Source organism: Rattus norvegicus, chromosome 2 (genome assembly GCF_021556685.1).
Source record: "Rattus norvegicus strain SHRSP/BbbUtx chromosome 2, alternate assembly SHRSP_T2T, whole genome shotgun sequence".
Classification (NCBI taxonomy): domain Eukaryota; kingdom Metazoa; phylum Chordata; class Mammalia; order Rodentia; family Muridae; genus Rattus; species Rattus norvegicus.
Genome location: NC_141535.1, coordinates 151,222,564 through 151,244,184, shown reverse-complemented (window position 1 = coordinate 151,244,184; position 21,621 = coordinate 151,222,564). Strand labels below are relative to the sequence as shown.

General features: G+C 42.3%; 1 protein-coding gene across 4 annotated transcripts in view; it reads right to left on the bottom strand.

Annotated features, from left to right (window-relative positions):
* Positions 1 to 21,621, bottom strand: part of Kcnab1 (potassium voltage-gated channel subfamily A regulatory beta subunit 1) — a 456,882-nt gene that overhangs the window by 90,475 nt on the left and 344,786 nt on the right. For all 4 annotated transcript variants that reach the window (XM_087621134.1, XM_087621137.1, NM_017303.3 and 1 more), the window contains exon 2: positions 17,802 to 17,845. In XM_087621134.1, coding sequence (XP_087477260.1) covers positions 17,802 to 17,845 — 44 coding nt within the window. The remainder of the gene's footprint in view (positions 1 to 17,801; positions 17,846 to 21,621) is intronic.

Here is a 21,621-nt window from a genome sequence, read left to right as displayed (position 1 = left end):
CCACATGTCCAAGTACACACCAGTAGAGTGTTCTAGAGGGAGCCTGGGAGGTCATCATGAATCCAGTGAACTGTCAAGGTAGGATAACACTAACATATGCTATCTTAAAGCAGCATAGTGTCATCTATTTCTTCTGATGGTCTTAGTGAATCTGACTGGGGGAAAGAGGGAGGTGTTCCCAGAAGGAGCACCGGAACAGAGAGCTACCTGATGATGCTCCATTTTTGGTAGTTTTGTGATTGTTCAAAAATCTCAGGAACAGAAGGTTTTGTCAGCACAGCTATGATGGATGGCTTCTTTTAAAACATAATCTACTAGTTCTTTGAGAATGTTAAGCAGTGTATTTTACCGTATTCACCCTAAACTCTTCCCCATAACTCTTTGCAGATTCTCCCCACCCCCTGTCTTGTCCTCTTTACTGTTACTATTTCGTGTGTGTGTGTGTGTGTGTGTGTGTGTGTGTTGATTCTGATTTGTGCTGTCCATATACTTCCAGGACTGGTAGACCTGTCCACAGAGAGTTACAACTTTAAAGAAGACCAATACAGAGGTAGTTCCTCTGTTAGGAGTGAGGATTCATGAACCTTTTCCCACTCCATCTAGGATATTGGTTGACTTGATCTTGTACAGGTCTTGTGCAGTTGCTGTAAAGAAGAATGGCTTTCAAAGGTCAGGAGAGGTACTAACAGTCCCTTCCTCAGGACAGGGGCTTGTTTGTCTTGTTAATTACTGTCTCTAATAACATAACAATTCAGTTTTGTAAATTAACTGCTTCCTCAGTTAATAGGCAGCACATTATATAACTATTTTTCTTATTTTATAACAACTCTTAAGGGCATATTTAAATTTTTTGGATATATGTCAAATTATATCCACAGACAATTCATTAATTCACTCTTGAGACTTAATTCATGCCTAAAATGGGTAATGATACCTACTCATTGTATAGCTGTGAGGATGAAGTGAGATGATGATTATGCCAACCAATATTTTTATTTTGAGAATATACTGTGTTGGTCACTGTGTATATATTCTATAGACATCATGTCTGTCAATCATGACCTCTCTGATCTGAGTTTGTTTGTTGACAAGTGCTGGGGTTGGTAACTAGGCCTGGGCTGTGATACTCTACAGCTCACACTGTAAGATCATTTCATCCATGCACAGCAGCACCCAGGCTATGACCAGGATTCACTTTCCTTCTTAGCTCCTAACAGAAACTGTTTGAACCAACAGAAGTCCTAGAGGAAGATACCACTTTAGAGACTGCAGTGAAAGCCCAACTCAGTAGAATATATCATCAGTTCTAAAGGAAATCCAACTGAGTAAAGCTCAGGAAAGTCATTATTTGTTATGGATTTTGAGGTGGAGCATTATAAATAGAAAAATATTAAAAAGACACTGCAATGTTCAAAGATTATTTTTTTAAACTGGAAGCAAAGGTAAATAAAAAATGAACACCTAGTTCCTTATTTGCTTCTCACACTGGTGAGCAGAAGGTTATATGCCCATTTTCTGGCTGGGTCTCTTGCATGCTGTGAGGGAAGCAAATTGCTTTCATATGTACCAAACTTCCTCATCTACCTAGCCAGTGATAAGCAAGTAACTCAGGCAAGTCAGGGTTGCTTCTCAGGCAAAACTTGGTTGGTGTCCCTTGTCCAGGTCAATGAATCTCAACTCCAGCCCAGGAAGTGGGACCACCTGGAGAACTGATAAACACCCCTGCTAGGAAGGGATCATTGTTTAGACACTTGGAGAAAAGGCCCAGGTATAGTTAGTTGTTCTCTCTCTCTTTCCCTCCTTCCCTCTGTCTGTCTCTCTGTCTCTCTGTCTCTGTCTCTCTCTCTGCCTCCCCCCCCCATCTCCTTCTCTCTTCTCCAATATGTATGTATGTATGTATGTGTTTGATAAAGCTTTCCATGTGGGTAGAATAGCAGCCACAGTCAACAACAGTTTTAAGTGATTATTTGGACATCATGGGAATGTACTCAATCCATTCATGAGAGAAACCACAGTCTAGGAAAAGAAATCATAATAAGGTGAAGAACCATTTAGCAGAGAGGGCAGAAGGTAGCTTTGACCCCAAGCTGGAGACTGTAATGCCTTGTAGGGCCTTTAGTTTGACCAAATAGTTACAGATTGTGGTGGTTTAAATGAGAATGCTGTAATAGGCTCATATGCTTGAATGTTTGGTTCACAGTTAGTGGAACAGTTTGGGAAGGATTAGGGTGAGGGGGTGTGGCCTTGTAGGAGGAGGTATATCACTGGCAGTAAGCTTTGAAGTTTCAAAAGCTCATGCCAGGCCCAGTGTTTCTCTCTGACTATTAAGTGCAGACCAGGATGTAGCTCTAAGATACTTCTTTAGCACCATACCTGCCTTCCTGCCACTATGCTCCCTATCATGATAATGGACTAACTAAAACTGCAAGCAAGTCCCCAATTGATTGTTTTCTTCTATAAATCATCTTGGTCATGGTGTCTCTTCACAGCAACAGAAAATAACTAAGACAATTCTACTCCTTTACATTCTCTCTGGTTCTTTGACCTTGATTTTACTAGTGAAAAAGTCTCAGTGGCAGTAAATGACTACAGTAAAAATAGCTTAGTAGAAAAAAAAGAAAGATAGGATTAAAAAATAAAAAAAGCATCAGCACTCTTGTTTTCTGGGACAGGATCGCACAGGCTGTTAGTTGCCTTATGACTTAGAAATTCTCTTGCTCAGACCTCAGTCGCATGGGTTTAGTGGCCATTCATGACATCTTCCTGGCAAAACCCAAATGTGAATAGGTCAACTATCTGGCTTTTTGTTACCTATAACAAAGATACTGGATCTGTACTGGAAAATCATTCACAGGTTGTAAAAGTGGACCCATGGCCAGTCCTCCCTCTTTAGAAGTTGTTTGTCCTTAACACCTCTTCTTTGAATCTCCATAGAGAGCAGACACCTAGCTCTATAGGGAAAAATGATGGTGACAAACTATAAATGCTTTCTATTTTCTACTATACAATCTACCAGCTTCCTGTAGCAAAAAGGATTGCTGATCTGCTTAACTCCCCACAAGCTTTCAGCTGCCCACAGCTCTGCTGGTCAACAAAGGCCCAGCTCTTCACCTATGGTGTGCATCTATATGCGCTGGTTCCTTCATCCTAAGGGGCTATTTGATCCAGCTACACACTGGCTTGTGCAATGGCTGGCCTCCTTTCTTACTCCATTTCTCTACTTATGAAAATGGTGACAACCTCAACCATCTCTATGAAAATTGTTTACCCTCAAATTCTTTCCTTAGAACCTGCTTCATGCACACAAGATGAACATACAGCACATAGTAGCACTCTCTGCTCCCACTAGGGACCTTTCTCTCCCAGGCCCATATCTCTAGCCTTCTTGGGATTCTATGCTTTGATTTTCTTCACAGATGCCACTCTAACAGTTACTAGTTATCTCCCATGTACTACTGTTGGTATCATTTGGGTGTCTTGAATGCTTCAGTGTTTGTTTCATGCTGATTTTTAAAAAAGTGTGTGTGTGTGTGTGTGTGTGTGTGTGTGTGTGTGTATACATGCATGTGTATCTGTGTATGCATGAATGCACTTACTAAGGTGTGTGTGGAAGTCAGAGGACAATTTTTTTTGGAAGTTAGTCTCTCCACTATGTGAATCTCAGGGATCAAAGTCAACTTGTCATGCTTGCATGACAAATGTTTTTATCCACCTGAGCCAACTTAACCACCATGATTTACTTTTATTATCATTTTCACACTTTCTATTTCCTCAGATTTGAGTTTTATTTGACTACTTTTATTTATCTTTGTCCTTCTTAAAGAACATAGCCAGAAACTAGTGTATGTTCCATTCGGTCTCCAGGACTTTGTAACTCCCTATTTTTTATAGTATTTTACATGTTTAAAGACATCCCAAGTACTCAAGCCTTATCATAAATGCAAACTAAGTTGATTCAGAAGGTTGTTCTTATATATACATATGTATAGGTACACAACTATAATAATAATGGACTCAGAAGGTTGATCTTATATATACATATGTATAGGTATATAACTATTATAAAGAAGAAAAATGTCTTCAATTGGAGAGGGAGTGGAAAGGATAAAGAGAGTGGAAGGGAGAAAGAGGTGTGAAAATGCTGTAAATATAGTACTAATATATGGAATTATCAAAAATACTTTTAATTGAAAACATGCTTCCTTTCTCATTTCTTCTTCCCATTATTGATACTTTCATCAGGCCTTATTTCCCACACACTCTGACCTGTATTTTATACATGTTTACACATGTTCATGGTGTAGAGACACATGAGGCTAGGTCACAGGAACCACTTCACATGTCATCACATTTGAGTCTTCTACACAACTACAAAACTGAGACTGTTAGGCTCTGCAAGCTTGTCTCCACATTTGCTTTTCCTGCCCTTCCCACTTGCTGTCTGCCATTTGACTACCATGATTGGAATTAACTTTTTATAAATGCATCTGACCAAAGTGACTAATGGAAATAAGTCATTTTGACTGCTGATCATATAACAAAAACTTCAAATTTCATTGTATGGCTTCTGTGCATTCTGTACTTCCTGGTACTGCTTCTATGCATTCTGCACCCCCTGGTATGGTTTCTGTGCATTTTGTTTCTCCCGGTATAGCTTCTGTGCATTCTGTATTTCCTGGTATGGTTTATGTGCATTCTATACTTCAAGATTGTATCTTATCGTTTTCTCTCCCATGATAGTTCCCTTTCTAGGTTTCTCTTCTTGCTGAAATTTATTACTTCACTTAGGAAGTATTTATAAAGCCCTCCCAAGTCCCTCCGAGCCTTTCCAGATGGTGAGATCAATGGCAAGAGTTAATTATGGCCTCTAATTTTTGGTGCCATAAGTGGGAAAAGAAGACACCTTCTCAAAAAGTTCCAGTGTCTTGTCAGGGCCTGAGGGCTATGTCATTTAGAGGATTGGGATGGAACATAAAAGAAGCCTCTGAACAAGACTTTATTGTCTGGAAAGCACCAATCCAGCCTAGAAAAGAGTGAGGACTGGGTAGCAAAAGCAACCAAAAGAAATAGTTGTGAGCTGGGACATGGTGGTACAGCCTGTGGTTCTAGTACCTGTAGCTAGTCAGGGGCTTGTGAGTTACACTGAGTTATGATCCCTGTCATAAACACACAAATACCTCCACTCCTAAATAACCCCAAAATGCCATCTGTGGTGGTCTGGATAGGTCTAGCCTCCATAGACTCATGTGTGTGGATGCTTAGACAATAGGAACTGGCACTATTAGGAGGAATGGCTTGTGTCACTAAGGGGTGGGCTGTGAGGTCTCTTATTTGCTAAAGCTGTGTCCATTAGGACACAGTCTTTTTCTGCTGTCTTTGGATCAAGATATAGAACTCTCAGCTCCTTTTCTAGCACCATGCCTGCCTGTATGCTGTTGTGTTTGCTGTCATGATAATGTAAACTTCAGAAACTGTAACCCAGCCCTAATTCAATATTTTCCTTTATAAGGGTTGCTGTGGTCATGGTGTCTCTTCACAGCAAGAAAATCCTAACTAAGGCACATATTTGTTTATCAGACTGACAGATTCTCGTTTATCACACCAAATATGGCAGTTCCCAGCAGTACTTGCTCCCTTCCATACCTCTGAGATAGGTGACTAATTCCTCATGTGCTCCGTGTCTGTATCTTGTACCCCTTTCTCTGTACTGTGACAGGATGATTTTTAATTGCCCTTTTTCTCACTTTTTCCTTGTCCTGGCTCCTCTTGCCTCTAAGTCCTCTTCCTCCAGAGGCGTCTGTGGCTTTCTCCACCTTTGCACAGGGAGGCTTTGAATCCATTCTTATATTCCCAAGAACCGTCCTAGATCTCTGGGCACTGATCATGACTATGCATTCCCTAAATGAGCACTCACTGAGCATCTCCTCTGTTCGAGGCATGTAGATGGTCAAATCTCAAGCAAGTCAGACAGAAAGCATCACTGCCACTACACAGCATTTCAAAATGCAGGGGTGTCTTGTGGGAACAATAAAGCTGAGAGAACCAGGCCCTTTCAGTGTTGGCTGTGTAAGGACCTAGACCTGTGGCCTTTCATCCTACTTTCCTAGCACAGAATCTGTTCATTGGCCATTTGGTCCATGTGCATATGGAAGGACCAGCAGTGTCCTGGACACCCCCTCCCCCCAACCCCCTTGGCAGGATGCGCTCAGCTCACCCAGCCTTCCTCGGAGAGCGCTTAAGAAAAGATACCGGTGGCATTGGGAATCTCTCCTGAGTGAAAGCTGATAGCATGGTAGCGCCTACAGTGTATGAATGGGAGGTGAGGTCAGAGACCAAGCAGGAAAGTGAAGCCATGTCTGGAAAAACTTGTTAGAGTTCGGAGCGCCGGGTAAGCCTTTCATCCTCCCGCTCCTGCTCTTCAGCCGTACGCAGCCCCGTGGTTTGACTGTCAGCTCTAATTTAGCTTCTGCTCATTACCTCATCACCCACTTTCTATAATTACATGTTGGGCAGCTCTTTCTCTTCTCATTTTAATTAGTTGTTAAATATAAAATGAACATTAGCAGTATTTTCTGCCCCGCTCTCATGGACGTCCTCCTTTGCATGTTTTCATTATCCAGGTGTTAGGATGAGGTTTGTATTTGTAAATGAGCCACTAATCTCACAGATCCTTCAAGATGATCAGGAACACGTAAGAAAGAATATATCAAAAACCTGGAATGGTTAGAAGGCCCAGCAAGAGAGGTACTTGCCTTTAAGTTTGATGACCCGAGTTTGATTCCTGGGTCATACATGTTGGAAGGCAAGAACAGCCCCTGCACGCTGTCCTCAGACCTCCACATGCAGGCCAGAGCAGTTACCGCTCCCATGACTGTAACTTCAAAGGTTAAAACTACTGTACTAAAAATCCAGAGCTGGGGGCTGGAGAGATGGCTCAAGCATTTCAGAAAACTGACTGCTCTTTGAGAGGCTTGATTCCCAGCATCCACATGGCCACTTTCAACTGTCTCTAACTCTAGTTCTTGGGGACCTAATACCTTCTTCTGTTTCCATGAGCATTATACACACATGGCAAATAGAAATGTATGCAGCCACCATCCATCATGTAAAACAAAAATAACAGAAATCTTTAAAAATAAAAGTCAAGGGGCTGGAGAGATGGCTCAGTGGTTAAGAGCACCCGACTGCTCTTCCAGAGGTCCTGAGTTCAATTCTCAGCAACCACATGGTGGGTCACAACCGTCTGTAAAGAAAGAGATCCGATGCCCTCTTCTGGTGTGTCTGAAGACAGTTACAGTGTACTCATATATAGTAAATGAATAAATAAATCTTTAAAAAAAAGTCAAGAAAAAGTGTCCACTGGGCAAACTGAGGTAGCAAGAGATGAATGTAAATTGACTTACTAAACACTGAGCAAGCTTCAGTTTGAAGAGGCAGTTGGAATTTAGACACTGGAGCTTGGTTTTCAACACCTTAAGAAAGGCATGTAAGCTGAATAAGACTAAAAAGGTTTAACTCTTCAAAGTGGTCCTGTGTTTATGGCAGCCAACCACTGCTTCATTTTTTAAGAAAAAGTCCCTTATATTTCTTCTTAGAATGAAGTTTTGTGGCTTTAAATCCTTTCTCAGTTCTTTTTAAAAAAGATTTATTTTATTTTTTAGATATATATGGCTGTGATTGGGTATGTGCTCATAAAGTGTAGGTTCCCATGTAGTTCAAATCTGCCTGGAACTACAAGCAGTGGTGAGCTGCCATGTGGGTTTATGGAACTGACGTATGTATTGTTAACCACTGATCATCTCTACAGATCTGATTATGGGGTACTGAGAATTGATCCAGTGCCTCATGCAAGCTAAGTAAACATTCTATCACAAAACCATATCTCCAGCTGGAGTAGGTCTTGGTTATCTGCAGGCCTTAAGGAATTGGTTCATGGAAGGATACCACAGCCAATGAGATATGAGGCTTGGAGCTATGACATCCATTTTCTCACTCTAAGGTCAGTCGAATAATGGAACATATATTACAGAACTCATAGTTTGACTTCTCAAATGTGCCAAACAAGTCTACTGTCTATACACACCTTGAGATTCTAGCATATGGCTTAGAAATTTCAGTATTTTTGGAAGCTGTTTTACATTACTTGGATTCAGGATTTTGCTCAAATGATTTGGAAAGTTTTTTGATGGATTCATACCCAGTAGACTGAGAGAGACCAGGGACTTTATTTCTGTCTTGTGTTGGGGCCCCTATAGCATATGAACACTGACCCATGGGGGTTGGGGATTTAGCTCAGTGGTAGAGCACTTGCCTAGCAAGCTCAAGGCCCTGGGTTCGGTCCCCAGCTCCGGAAAAAAAAAAAGGAACACTGACCCACAATGGGAAAGCTCAGCATTTATGCTGTTTTTCTAGAGATAGCTGTCTGTGGCTGTCATTCTCTGAGCATCCTAGAAGCACAACCTCACTCTGCTATAAGATGGCACCCCAAATGATCTCCTCAGTAGTTTTCCTTTACTGTTAGAGGGACTCCAGTGTACTGCTGATCAAGATGATTGACTGGCATTTGAGTTCTGTCCTGAAAAAGGTTTTTAAAGAAGAATCTCTCTATAAATGTAGAGGGAACACTGATATGAGCTGCATATATACGACACATGCTGTGACCATGATGCCTCTCAGTAGAGGAGCTATGAGGAAAGACATAGTATCTTCTAGGCAGTGTATCAACAAGGAAATGACAGGACATTATTCAAGGCATCTACAAAATCAAAATGTCTTTACTGGGTAGCATTCTGACTTCACAGGCTCAAGGTGAAAATATGCCTTATCCTGGATAGAAACTGATTCCGGCTTTGGTTACATCCAGGGAGCTTTGAATAAGACTAGAAGGGTCTAAGTCTTCATGGCTGTTGCTCACCCCAGTGCTGGTAAGAGATTCAAAGACTCATTTTATGTTCTAATAGTTTCTAGATTAAAGCCAACTGGTGCCAGAAATCATATTGAATCTGCCTATTGCCCATAAGACCTCTTGTGTCTGATGCAACTATGCCTTGGTTTCTTTTCTGTTGCTATGATAAAATTCCATGACAACAGCAATGAAGGGAAGATGGGTTTATTTCAGCTCATAGCTCATGCTACAATCCATCATAGCTGGGAAGTCAAAGTAGCAGGAACCTGAGGCAACTAGTCATATGGACTCTGTAATCAGGAAGCAGAGAGCTATGATTAGTAGTACTCATCTCTTTCTCTCTTCTCTCCCCCCCCTCCTTACTCATCCCCCCTCTCCCTCTCTTATTGCACTCAGTCCAGTATTCTTACCCAGAGAAGGGTCCCAGCCACAGTTCAGATAGATCTTCCCGTATCAATGAACCAATCAAGATGATCTCTCTAAGAGGCTAACAAGGTACACAATTCCTACAGGTATGTACAGAGATTTGCCTCCTAGAGGATTCTAGATCCTTTAGACTTGACATTAACACTAACCATCATAAACTCATGTAGGAAGCAGAAGTGCAGGATGTAGAGACAAGACAGTGGTTGCTGACAGTGGCTGTGTGTACCTGCAGGCTGCATGTGGATGAGGCTGCTGAGGGAGAATGATGACTGAGGTAGATTGGATTGAGAGATGATGCCTGGGGCATTAGTAAAACACAGCTCTGAGTGTAGAGGAGTGGGTATCTCCGGAGATGACTAGATCCTGAGGGGTGTGGACTAAGGCACAATTTGATCTTACTGATTGATGTTAAATGGTTGATGAGTTAAGAAGCAGACCAATGGGAGGTGGTGGTACTGTGAAAGGTGGAACCTGGCAGGGGCATCGGGTCTTCAGAGTCATGCATTTGGGGTTGCATCTTGCCTTGGCCCTTTTGTTGTGGTTCCCTCTATTTCTCGTTTACCATGAGGTGAACACTCTTCCTCCATGCTCCTGTCGCTATTCTGATTCACCATGAGCCCAGAAACAATGGAGCCAGTGGCAGTATACTGAATCTGTGCAAGGAAGATTGAAGTAAATATTTCTCCAGGGCTGTTAGAAACCACTGGCTCTACCACTGGCTTTGGGCAGGACATAGTCTTTTCCTGAATCTATCTCCCTCTTTTGAAAGGAGCTGGTCTTTCCATAATGGTAAGCCATTTCTTTTCAGGAAAGCCATGTTTATAAATTGTTACTGGTTCTTCTAGTTGCTCAAATGTGGGTTCTGAATTTTTTTTCTTCTTGAGTTCTCTTCTAATTGCTGTATGGAATGTTGGCCTATTTTTGTCCCTCAATTGTGTCTTTGGTCCTAATGGACTCTTTCAAGCAAAGGCATGTGGCCAGCAACGATGCTTATTCAGAAGGATCAGGCGGTGAGCATTTCTTCACTTGATCTTAGCCAAAAGGCCAAGAAATGATTTTGTGAGCAATTCTTAAAAGCATTTTATCCATTAACTATTCATGGAAAATTCCACTTGGGTGGGGGCTGGGCAGACAGCTCAGTGTATAAAGTGTTTGCTGTGTAAACCCAATGACCAGAGTTCAACCTCCAGAACCTGTAAAAGGGCTGGGGGCAGGGCATGTGTGTTTATAATCCCAGCACTGGGGAATGGAGCTAGGTAGATCCCTAGGGGCTTGCTGGGCAGCTAGTGTAACCTACTTGTCAAGTTCCAAGTACCCCTGAAGAATGACACCAGAGATTGACTTCTGGCCTCCACACATGAGGCATACACATGCATATGTACTTGTGTGCACAAGTGCACCAACATCAACGAATACCCACACCTATACATATAAGTCCTATTCTGCAAAACTCAAAATGCCTACTAATTTTCCTGTGTATATATATTGTAGTTTTGTTAGAATTTTTCAGGAAGAGTGACAAGCCTAAAACTCTCTTGTGGATTTAATATTCCTACGCCACTTAGATTCTGTGGGTATTTTGGTCTTCTGATACTTCATTTTGTTTGCATTGTACAGAAAAATCTTTGAGGAAGGAAGTTGTACTTTTAAATGGTCTTGGAAGTATCTGGAAGCACTTTATAAATGCTTATGACCGTTGTCATAATAATGGGTGTGAAGGCTAGTCGGCAGTGGCTTTAGCGATTGGAATGGGAACTATGAGGGATGTCATAAAAATAATCCTAGCCATGTGAAGTGTTTAATGCCGTGTTCTCCCAGTGTCACAATATTTAAGCACAGCGAGAGCATCTCAAAAGCAGAGGGAGATGAGCCAGCAGTACATTCTGCACACATGCAGTGCATTACAAAGAAGCCCATTATGTCTGCTTGTAAGGTGCACTATAGAAGCTGGCTGTGGTTAGCCAGGGTAGGGCCCGTTGGAAAAAGCATCAGCTCACTAACCTACCCTAGTAGCCTCAAGTTGTGAGTGTTGCAGAAGCTCTGAGGTCATTCAACACTATATTTACTCATTTTCCATCAGTTTCTTTAGACACTACTAGGTCGGAATGGCTGGGGGGGGGGTTGTGTATTCAAAAATTGTCCCAGCTATTGCAATGCCCAAGTAGGATTCGCCTCTTCTCATCAAGACTGTTTCTTAGTTACATCATTGCTCCATTCTGCCCTTCTCTATATGTTCTTCATCTACCACAGTAAAGCCTTGCAGGCAAGAGGCTTCTGCATCCCAACAAAAAGTTATCTGAGGCCCCTTGATTGCTAGAAGTGTCAATGCCTGATTTCCAAAGTTTCAGTCAAACATGGGCTGTGACTGAGCTGACATCCAAACCTTGAGCAGTAAACCTGACTTCACCTGATCTGATGCTGTGAGTGGTGCTGCTGCTGGTGGTGGTGGCAGTGGTGGTGGTGGCAGTGGTTGTGGTGGTGGTGGTGGTGATGTGTGCAGGTAGGTGGAGGTAGGGGATAGGTGGATGGGGTATGTGTGAGTGGGGTGTGGCTGCGGAGCCTCACAATATCTGAGGCAGCTGTGTCACTCCTTTTGTGATTCTCTTTTGTCTTCCTACTTTACAGAGGCAGCACAAAAGCATCCGGAAGGGGCATCCTGTCATCAGGCTCTTCATCCTGTTTAGACTGAAGCCAGTCCAGCCTCCAGGACTGCCTTGCTTTCTCCTGATTTTCACATAATCTTATCACAAGCATTCAGGTTCAAAAATCTTGATCTATTGCTGTTAGATCCTATCCATTTCAAAGCTCGCTAAAAGCCCCATGGTTGATATAGGCTGAGTTCAGACAAACAAACAAAAACAAGCAGATAAATAGAAATGCAGTGCCATCTGCTCGCTAGGGTCATATTTAACATACTGGGGGCTGTGAAGTTTGTTTCAGTCTTTTGTTTGAATTTCTTTACTTTTTCTATCTTTTCTTTAAAAACTTTAAAGATATATTTACCTATTTGTGTGCAAACACACATGTGTATGTATACATTTATGTATGTATGCATGCATGTATGTGTGTATGTGTACATGTGTACGTCATGGTATACCTATGGAAGTCAGAGAACAACTTGTGGGAGCTGGTTCTCTCCTTCCACTGTGTGGATTCCAAGAATAAAACTTCAGTTGTTAGGCTTTGTGCCCAGTGCTTTTATTCACTGGGCCATTTTGCCACCCTCCTCCTTTTTCTTTCTTTGTTTCTTTCCCTTCCTTCCTTCCTTCCTTCCTTCCTTCCTTCCTTCCTTCCTTCTTTCTTTCTTTCTTTCTTTCTTTCTTTCTTTCTTTTTCTTTCTTTTTTTTGACACAAGGAGACAGGATCTCATGTAGCCCAGTCTGGCTCTAAAGTTTCTGAGTAGCAGAGGATTACCTTGAACATCTGTCCTTCTTGCCTATACTTCCCAAGTGCATTTGCCATTAACACCATGTTGTTGAGTTTCCTATGTGCTTAATGACTAAACCATTTTCTCCATAGATACCAACTCCAAGATAATTAATTGGTCAGGATTTTTTATATCATCATTCTAAATATACACATATGTGTTTGTGTGTATGTATGTGTGTGTGTGTGTGTGTGTGTGTGTGTGTGTGTTTCTTTTCTTCATCCCTCTTTCGTGTCCTCTTGCCAAAGTGGTGCTTCTGTGTCCATGTCTCATATTATATTTTCTTTTAGTGAGTGTATATATATATGCTTGTAGTGGGGAGGTATGTTTGCATGTGTGTGGGTAAACTTCCCTTTGCAGGCTCCAATATTTGTGTGTCTATGTTGAGGTTGGAGGTTAATCTTAAACATCTTCCTGGATTGCTCTCTACCTTGTGTATTGAGGCAGGATGTCATTTATATATATATAATTTCAAATGTTATCCCCTTTCCCCCTCTCCCATCCCTCGCTCCCCTACTTCTATGAAGATGCTCCCACCCACCCACTCCCCACCTCAACAACCTGGTATTCCCCTACACTGGGGAAATGAGCCTTCACAGGACCAAGGGCTTCTCCTCCTATTGATGCCAGACAATGCCATCCTCTGCTACATATGTGGCTGGAGCCCTGGGTCTCTCCATGTGTACTCTTTACACATGGTGGTTTAGTCCCTGGGAGCTCTGGGGAGGGGGAGGTCTGGTTGGTTGATATTGTTGTTCTTCTTATGGGGTTGTGAACCCCTTCAGCTCCTTCAGTCCTTTCTCTAACTCCTCCATTGTGGTCCCTGTGCTCAGTCTGATGGTTAGCTGCAAGCATTCTCATCTGTATCAGTAGGGCTCTGGCAAAGCCTCTCAGGGGACACCCATATCTGGATCCTGTCAGCAAGCACTTCTTGGATCCCAAAGCTTGCCATTTTGGCTAGTCTGGGTAGCCAGCTTGTTTCAGGGATTTCCTGTCTCTACTCCCTGAGGCTGGGATTGCAAGCAGGCTGCTATGTCCACATGGATTTTATGTGGGTTCTGAGGATATGAACTCATGCTTTTGTCACAAAGCCATCTTCCCAGCTGGCATTTTCTTAATTTACTCTATTTTAAATCATACACTACTAAGTAGTTCCTTTCTCTAGTGTATGATGATTTACCATAAGCACAGTCTTAACAAAACCTAGGGATGGTTAATTAATCCTTATTGACAGATGCTAAAATCACCTAGGAGATATCTCTGAGTGTATATGTCTGAATGTAAATGTGGCATTTCCAAACAGATTTACCAGAAGAGGAAGAACCACTCTTCATGTATGTGGTACCCTTCCATGGTCTGGGTTTCTCAGAATGTAAGACACACAAACTCTCCCTTCATCCCAGGTTGTTTGGGGCCATGCTGTTCTATCACGGTGACAGAAAGCAAACTAACACAGCTCCAGTCCTCATTTTTTCTGTGTTGCAATGGGTTGTTCCCTTCAAACTATGGACCAAAGTGGACCTTTTCTACAGTTAAGTTTCCTCTTGTCAGATATTTGGTTGCTTCAGGGATAAAAGTAACCAATACAGATTATTGGACTGAAAGTTGATATATGAAATCTGACCATTCAGTTGCTGACCTTCAGAACTGACTTAAAGGAAGAACGTTGAAGGTTTCGAAGCTGTAAGCTACAGAAGTGCTAGATGTCTGTCAGCCAAGAATAATGGACTATTCTGGGGGAGGGGATGCTAAGGGAAGTGTGAGCAAAACAAAAACCAAACAGATGAAGAAAACCTGACTATATTTCTCCAGTGTCCCAGAAACTTGAATAAGGCTGAATTAAAAAGTTATAGACTAGCCATGTGTAGTGGCACATGCCTTAAATCCTAGCTCATGGGAGGCAGAAGCAGCTAAGATCTCTGTGAGTTTGAGACATGCCTGGTCTAAGTAGTGAGTTCTAGGATAGTCAGAGGTATGTAGTTGTTCCCTGTTTTGAGAAAAGGAAAAGGAAAAGGGAAAGGGAAAGGGAAAGGAAATGGAAAGGAAAGGAAAGGAAAGGAAAAGGAAAAGGAAAAGAAAGTTATGGACTAAATTGTTGGGGAAAATTTCATGACATCATTATATCTAGTCATATCTACAGTGACAGAGAACAGAAAAATGTGAAAAATGTGCAGTTTAGCAAGGAAATGAATGTGAATGCATTTAAAGTTACAGGCAAAGTCAGCACTATTAAAGACAAGCCTTTAGCTCTTCCCCAGGACTAAAAACTCAGGGTATCCTGTGAAGGTTCCATCACATGAAAAGACAAATTCATTTGAAATGAGAGCCTGAGCTGAGAGTTCTACTGAAGGGATTTCCTACCCTAAACCAACTCTCTGGGAAAGTGTTTTTCCTGGTGCAGTTACTATGACATGCAGTGGCTATGGCTGTGTTAGACAAGGGTAAGATTGCATCTCTAACCCGCACAGAACTTGGCAGCACCCTCTAGATGCTGCTGGATTTTTGCAGACATGCAATATGCAGCACTTATAGGATTCTGGAGGCCTGCAACAAACTTCTAGGCTCTGAGATTGGCAACATGTGGTAGGTTTAGTTTCCCTCTAAGGAGAACCTTGGAGGCTTCTGCATGGAAGTTTCAGAGCTAGAACCTGGGATGTTGGTACCAGGGCGGAGGGTATGTGCTGTGAAAGGCTTCAAGCTGGTGTGTGAGATGCTACTCCTGTGCTAGGTGGTAGCACAAGAATGGCAGGACTGCCCAAGGCCACTGAGGTCCAGATGATTCTATCGTGCACCCCAGATGCTAGCTTTATGTAAGCATGTATTAGATTCCAGGCCAGACTTCTTAGACTACAGTGACAGAAGCGGCCCTTTCCCTGCCTGGGAGGAATTCTACTGAGACCACTGTCTGTGAATCTCTAGCTAACACCTCTAGGTGTCAGGATTTCTCATGGGGGAAACGAGTTTACAGGAAAGGGGGGTATTAGTGGGCATACATCCTGCTCCCCGCTGGCTTTCATACCTCTTGCCTGGGAATCAGATAGCCTGGCTCCTGCTGGGAATCACCCCTTTCCTCAAAGAGCTATAAAAAGAGATGCTCATTCCTGCTATGCTGCTTGTGTCTGTGTCTGGGACCTCAACCCCCTCAGAGCCCCAACCATGCAGTTGTCCGCCTGCCAGTCCAGGTGTTAATATTGAGGAAAACTTGTTTCTACCCATTTCAGTGTCCCTCTTGAACCTACAGCTTTCACTGTGGAGATGCGGGATGCAATGTTTTCCACGTTTTAGTCTTGCTTTGGCCCACCTTTTCCTTGCTCTGACATCATTTCTCTCTTCTGGAATGGAATCTTTATTCTGTGCTAAGGTATATTAGAAATATTAACTTTTTTCTTTTTTTTTCCTTATGAGGACACACAGTTAAGAGACTACATTGAATCTTACAAGGGACTTTGAACTTTTGAACAATGGTGGAATTGTTAAGATCGGGGGAGTCTAGCAGCTGAACTCACTTTGCATTGGGAGATGGCCACGGAAGAGGGGACATTGAGGAGGGGGGTGGAAGGCACAGGTAAAATTGATGTTTGGGGGTGTTAAATTGACCAGGTGTAAACTCATATTGATTAATCTTCAATGTCAACTGGACTAGATTGGGAGTCATGGGAGACTTCATCGGGTATGTTTGAGAGAACATTTCTAGAGAGGTTCAAGTGAAAAGCGAGCACCCACCCTGAACGTGTGTGAATGGAAGAAATTGAATTGAGCACGGTGTGAGGGGGAACGAGGGTGGGGTGGGGTGGGTGGTGGGGGTGGTGGACACCGGGACAGGATAGGGATGGGGTAAAAGGGATGAGATGACAGTGAGGACGGTGCAGAGGGTCCTCCATCTTGTATTTTTGCTGAGGCCATTTCAGGTTAAACTGGAATCTGATATCGTTGGTGGAAAGAAATCCCATGGAAAATTACCCGACTCTGTTCTAGGAACCAAAAGTCAGGACATCCTAGCTGACTTATCTTAGCTTTTGTTAAAACTGCTTGTTTGGCTCCTCTTCCAGCTAATGGCTGATCTTAGCCTCCTGCTTGTGTGGAAACCCCCTCCAGCTCGATAGCTGATTATGATTATTTTACCGTCTGTTCAAACTGCTTATTCTGTGAAGCTCCCCTGCTTCCCTCCCCCACAACTGATAAGGCGGTCTCTGCCCTTACAAAACAGAGTTCTGGATACTCAGGACCACATCTAGGTCCCTGAACCCCTGGATGGAGTCCCAGACTGCTGGAATATTTTTAACTGGCCATATACTGTGTCTGAAAGGGCATCTCTGGAAGCTCCTGGTAACATGAGCATAAATCTCTCTTCTTCCTGACTTCAGACACAGTGTGACAGGCTGTGTCACAGCATCACATCATGACAGGGAATAAGCATCCCCCCAAAGCATTCCCACCTCCATTTGGTTCAGTCCGGGATGTGCTGCCATGGGATAGACACATCCACAATTAAGATGGGTCTTCCCATATCGACTGGCCTAATCAAGATAATGCCTTACAGAAATGTCTAGAGGATCAGCTCCCATAGTATGATTCCATCCCTTGAAAACACTTTGTGGGGACATTATTTCAGTTTGCCCTCAAGAATTTAAAGCAGACTTTTAAAAGCAGATAAAACATATAGCAATATCAGAAAATAAGTGAGGAAATTAGTCAAAGGGAAAGTTAGGATAGATAGAAAAAGTTCAGGTAAACGGAAGGCAAGGTGACACGAGCATATACGTGTATATTTACATCTTGCACACCAGATAAGTAGGAGAGGTACATGGTCCTTGTCCTCTAAGACTACTTTCTGCTTGAGAACCACGAATATGATGGGTCCTTGGGCCTAGACAGGGAGATGCTCATGCTGGACAAGGAAAACATTCCTCACAGGGGAAATGGGGGCAAAGCTGGAGGTTCTCCTCCTGAGATAGAACCTTGACCTATGTCACAGCACTCTCTGCCATCTCCTTAGTCTTGAGCCTTCCCACTCACTGTTCCCATAATACCCCAAGAACTTACCAAGACCCAAGCACGAAACTCTGAGTCCTGATTTCCCAAGATTCCTAGAACAAAAAGAAAGCAACATATAACCACCACTTGCACAACAACACATATCTAACCCTGAACATTATCTTTCTTGACAAGAGCTGAGGCAGGGGAATGTCCACCAGTGCTTTGGGAAGTTTGTTCATCGTTATTTTGCTTTTCTTTGCTATTTCACTTTGAAACTGAGAAACTCAAAATCTCAGGCTTAGCCTAGGAACAAATTATACCCCACAAAATGAAGCTTTTCAATTTTAAATCATCTTTTTAGATTTGATTCTATGTTATGCTCTTTCCTTCTAGAATGTAAGTTTTTCCACAGCAGTGGAATTTACCTTTACACTAACCAACTGTCAATCATTCATCACAGACATGACACGGAGTAAGTACTTAATAAATGTTGACTTACTGACTGACTTCTAAAGTAAAATATTACTTTCATATGAACAGCCCATATAAAACTGTCTTTACTATGATACACTTTTATACCAGGTTGCATAAAATTATAACAGGAATTTCAGATAACCATTTAAAGGAGTCCTATTTTCTTCTTCAATTTTTTTCCACTTTCATCAGTCAAAGATCATCAAGTAAAAGGTACTTAGGTTTATAATTTGTGTAGAGTTAGAACCAGGAGTTCATTCATTTACCTATAATCTTTATGGAAATCCAGAATCAACCCATTTCTGTCCTCTCACTAATACTTTTTAGAGAAGACATAGAATTCTCAGCAAATGTGTCATAGAACCAGTGTGCAGATCAAACAGAGGAGGCAACGCTGGAATAATCACATCCTGGGGGGGGATTATCGCCTATTTTGACCACAGCTGTACAGTTCCCTCCCTGCTTTTGCTACAGAGTGACATACTGACCACCTTACCCATTTGCTCTCCCCACTGTGTCTGCTTTGGTTTCTCCAGAGTTCATAATCAGGACTTTCATTTTTGCACTGTGATTTTTTTCTCCTTATTTTTATTGTCTATAAAATGTCACCTAAGTGACACATGTAATCTTATAGCTAGTTAAGTACTTATCATAATGACCAAAGACTCACTGTCCCCTTAGTGTAACCTTAGAGTGACCTTAGGAAGATGCTTTCTGGGGTTTGATTTATTCATTAGTAGGTTGGGATGTTGGTGTCTGTGGCATTCATTTAGTATCATCTCTAAGTAGAAGAAATCCGAGTAACTATGATAATGTTATATGGAAAGCCAATACAGGGAGTTTGGTGCCTCCTGCCTGCTGACCTCTAATAGATATGGTGCTGAGTCTTCCCACATTAACTAGATATTTGCAGCTGGAAAGAAACTTCTATACAAATACATGTGAAAAAAGTTTTGAACTACTAGATAGGAAAAAAGTAATTGGGCATCTTTCAGGAAAATTTTTTCTTAATATGTTGTTCTTTGAGTTTTCAGAAATCATCAGGTGTACCATGGAAGGTCTTCTTTTGCAGTCAGAACATCTGCTTCTTTCCAAAGATGGGAATCTAGAGCAAAAATAGCTTAACAGGAAGAACAAAACCAACAACATCCATGATGAAGCAAAACAAATAAAATGTAAGTGAATACCTGAGTCTCCCAGGTAAGCCATCCAACGCCGATGAATAAGTAAATACTCAGTGAGAGGTTGCTAAGTTCCAGACAAGGTGGGACATAGAGAGGAACAAGGCACAGCTCTCTAGCTTGAAAGAACCCAGAGTCCCAAGGAGGAATGAGGTAGCGCCTAACATCCATCACAGTTCAGTGGTGTGTGACCTGTCACAGTAATCTTTGGGAACACCGGATGGGCATTCTGATCTTGTCATGAGGAAACAGATGTAAACACGACTTCCTGTAGAACTTTGACACCCTTGAGATATTGAGAATAATATGGCGGAGTAACAGCACAGGACAAACACAAAAGCAACAACCAACAATGCAAAGCAACACAAGGCAGCTTTAAGGCTAAGCCGGTACAGACAGAGTTCTCTGACCTAATCAAAAGAACAACGGTAAGTTGGTGTGACTGGATGCTTTCTAAGCAAGAGCTGCCCCATTTTCCCTGTGGCGTAAGATGACGAATGATCGGTCAGGATGGAAGACTGGACTAGAACCGTCAGCAAAACAAAGCCAAATAGCCAGCCCGTTCCCTTACCATTGCTGCTTACAGAGCGGGCAGCCGTCCTGAAAATCAGTGTCTTAGAAAACTGTGGAGTGAATGCAAAGTTCAATTACAGACAAGTGCTGAGTGATAAGAGGCCCTGCTTGGGTCTTGGTGCTTTTGTTTCTTTCAACTCTTTAGCTTCTATCACATTCCCTAAATATTTTTCTAGAGAACGGTTACTAAAGTTACGTGGCCATTTTAAAGTGCAAGGCATTTTCTCTACTTCAGAGGTTTCTGAATCATTCCACTGAATGCCCTTACAGTCTTTTCAAGAAGTGTACCACATAAATGAATCACTCTTGACACACGACCATGCTACTCACTTTGCAGATGGAGAAGACGGAAGAAACTGCCTATCATTTGGGGCACGAAACCCCAACACTCCAGCAGTCACACCAAGTGGCACAGCATTGTCTGAACCTGCCTATAGATGTGAGTCAGAAGTGTGGTAGTGGCCAGCTACTCTGACCCATTTAAACTCTGCTAGATGACAGAAGCCCAAATACTTGGCCCACATGAGTTGCCCGTGAGCCTTGAACATACATTTAGTTCTTTATGCATACGGCTACATCATTAAACAACCAAGTGTACCTATCACTCAGGTTGAATGTAACACATCGCCAGGATCCATTCTGCTACCCAGGGAGAATTTTCACAAGTACATCATAATCTTTTGTGACATTATGTATAAGGTTTCATTTCATTTCTTAATTCCTCAGAAGTCATGGGCGAGGGGACAGAGGGTGAATTAAAGTATGTTGGATTTCCAACTACCTTGAATCCCTTTCTCATTTGATCCAAAATAGCCTTGCAGCTCAGGCTTCCCTATTTTATCTGTGTCAGATACGCCAGAAGGAAGTCTCACCATGTTCATTTTTAGTATCTGTTCTTGTTCGATTCAAAAATAAAAGCTCTTCTTTCCCAGGTGAACCCGGGAATGCTCGGCTGCTAATATTAGAAATGAATGACATCAATATGGGGGCATGGGGCACTTAGTTCTGTCAGTCAAAGTTTTGGAAATCCTGAGTCTTAAAGCTTCAGCAAAATGATCTGGAAGAAGACTCTAGCTCGTGGAAAACTGGAAAGTTTGGTTTCTGCTTTCTTCTGGGAGGGAGCTGTCAGCTCAGGGAATACCAGTCAAGCTATTCTCTTGTAGCGGCTAATGCCCAGTACTGTTTTATGAGTTACCAGGCTCCTTTTGTTCCAAAGGCAATAATAGAATACCGTGAACTGAAATGAAGTATCCTCTTAGCACAGTGCTGTATGCCACACTTCTGCTTTGGTTCCTTTGCAAATGGAAGATGCTAAAAGCAGAAGATTAGCAGCCCAAAGTGTTGTTTTAAATTGCCTGCTTCTGGATGAGTATATCTTAGATATTATTCACAGTTTAAACTGCTAGGCAGAGAGGAGTAGCTGGCTAAAATATGCATCTTGCATTTGACCAAGAAAGAAGCATATTACGTCTGACAAAATCCCCAATGTAAAGGGTGTCGCAGCAGGAATGGACTGAAAGCATATGTAAGAGGCTCCAGGTGCTGTGTAGGTGGAGGACACAGTCAGGTTGGGTCTGACCTGGTTTTCATGTGGCCGGAACACTACACTGATGATGACATCATCTGCTATATCTATCATACCATCTTTCTGACCCCAC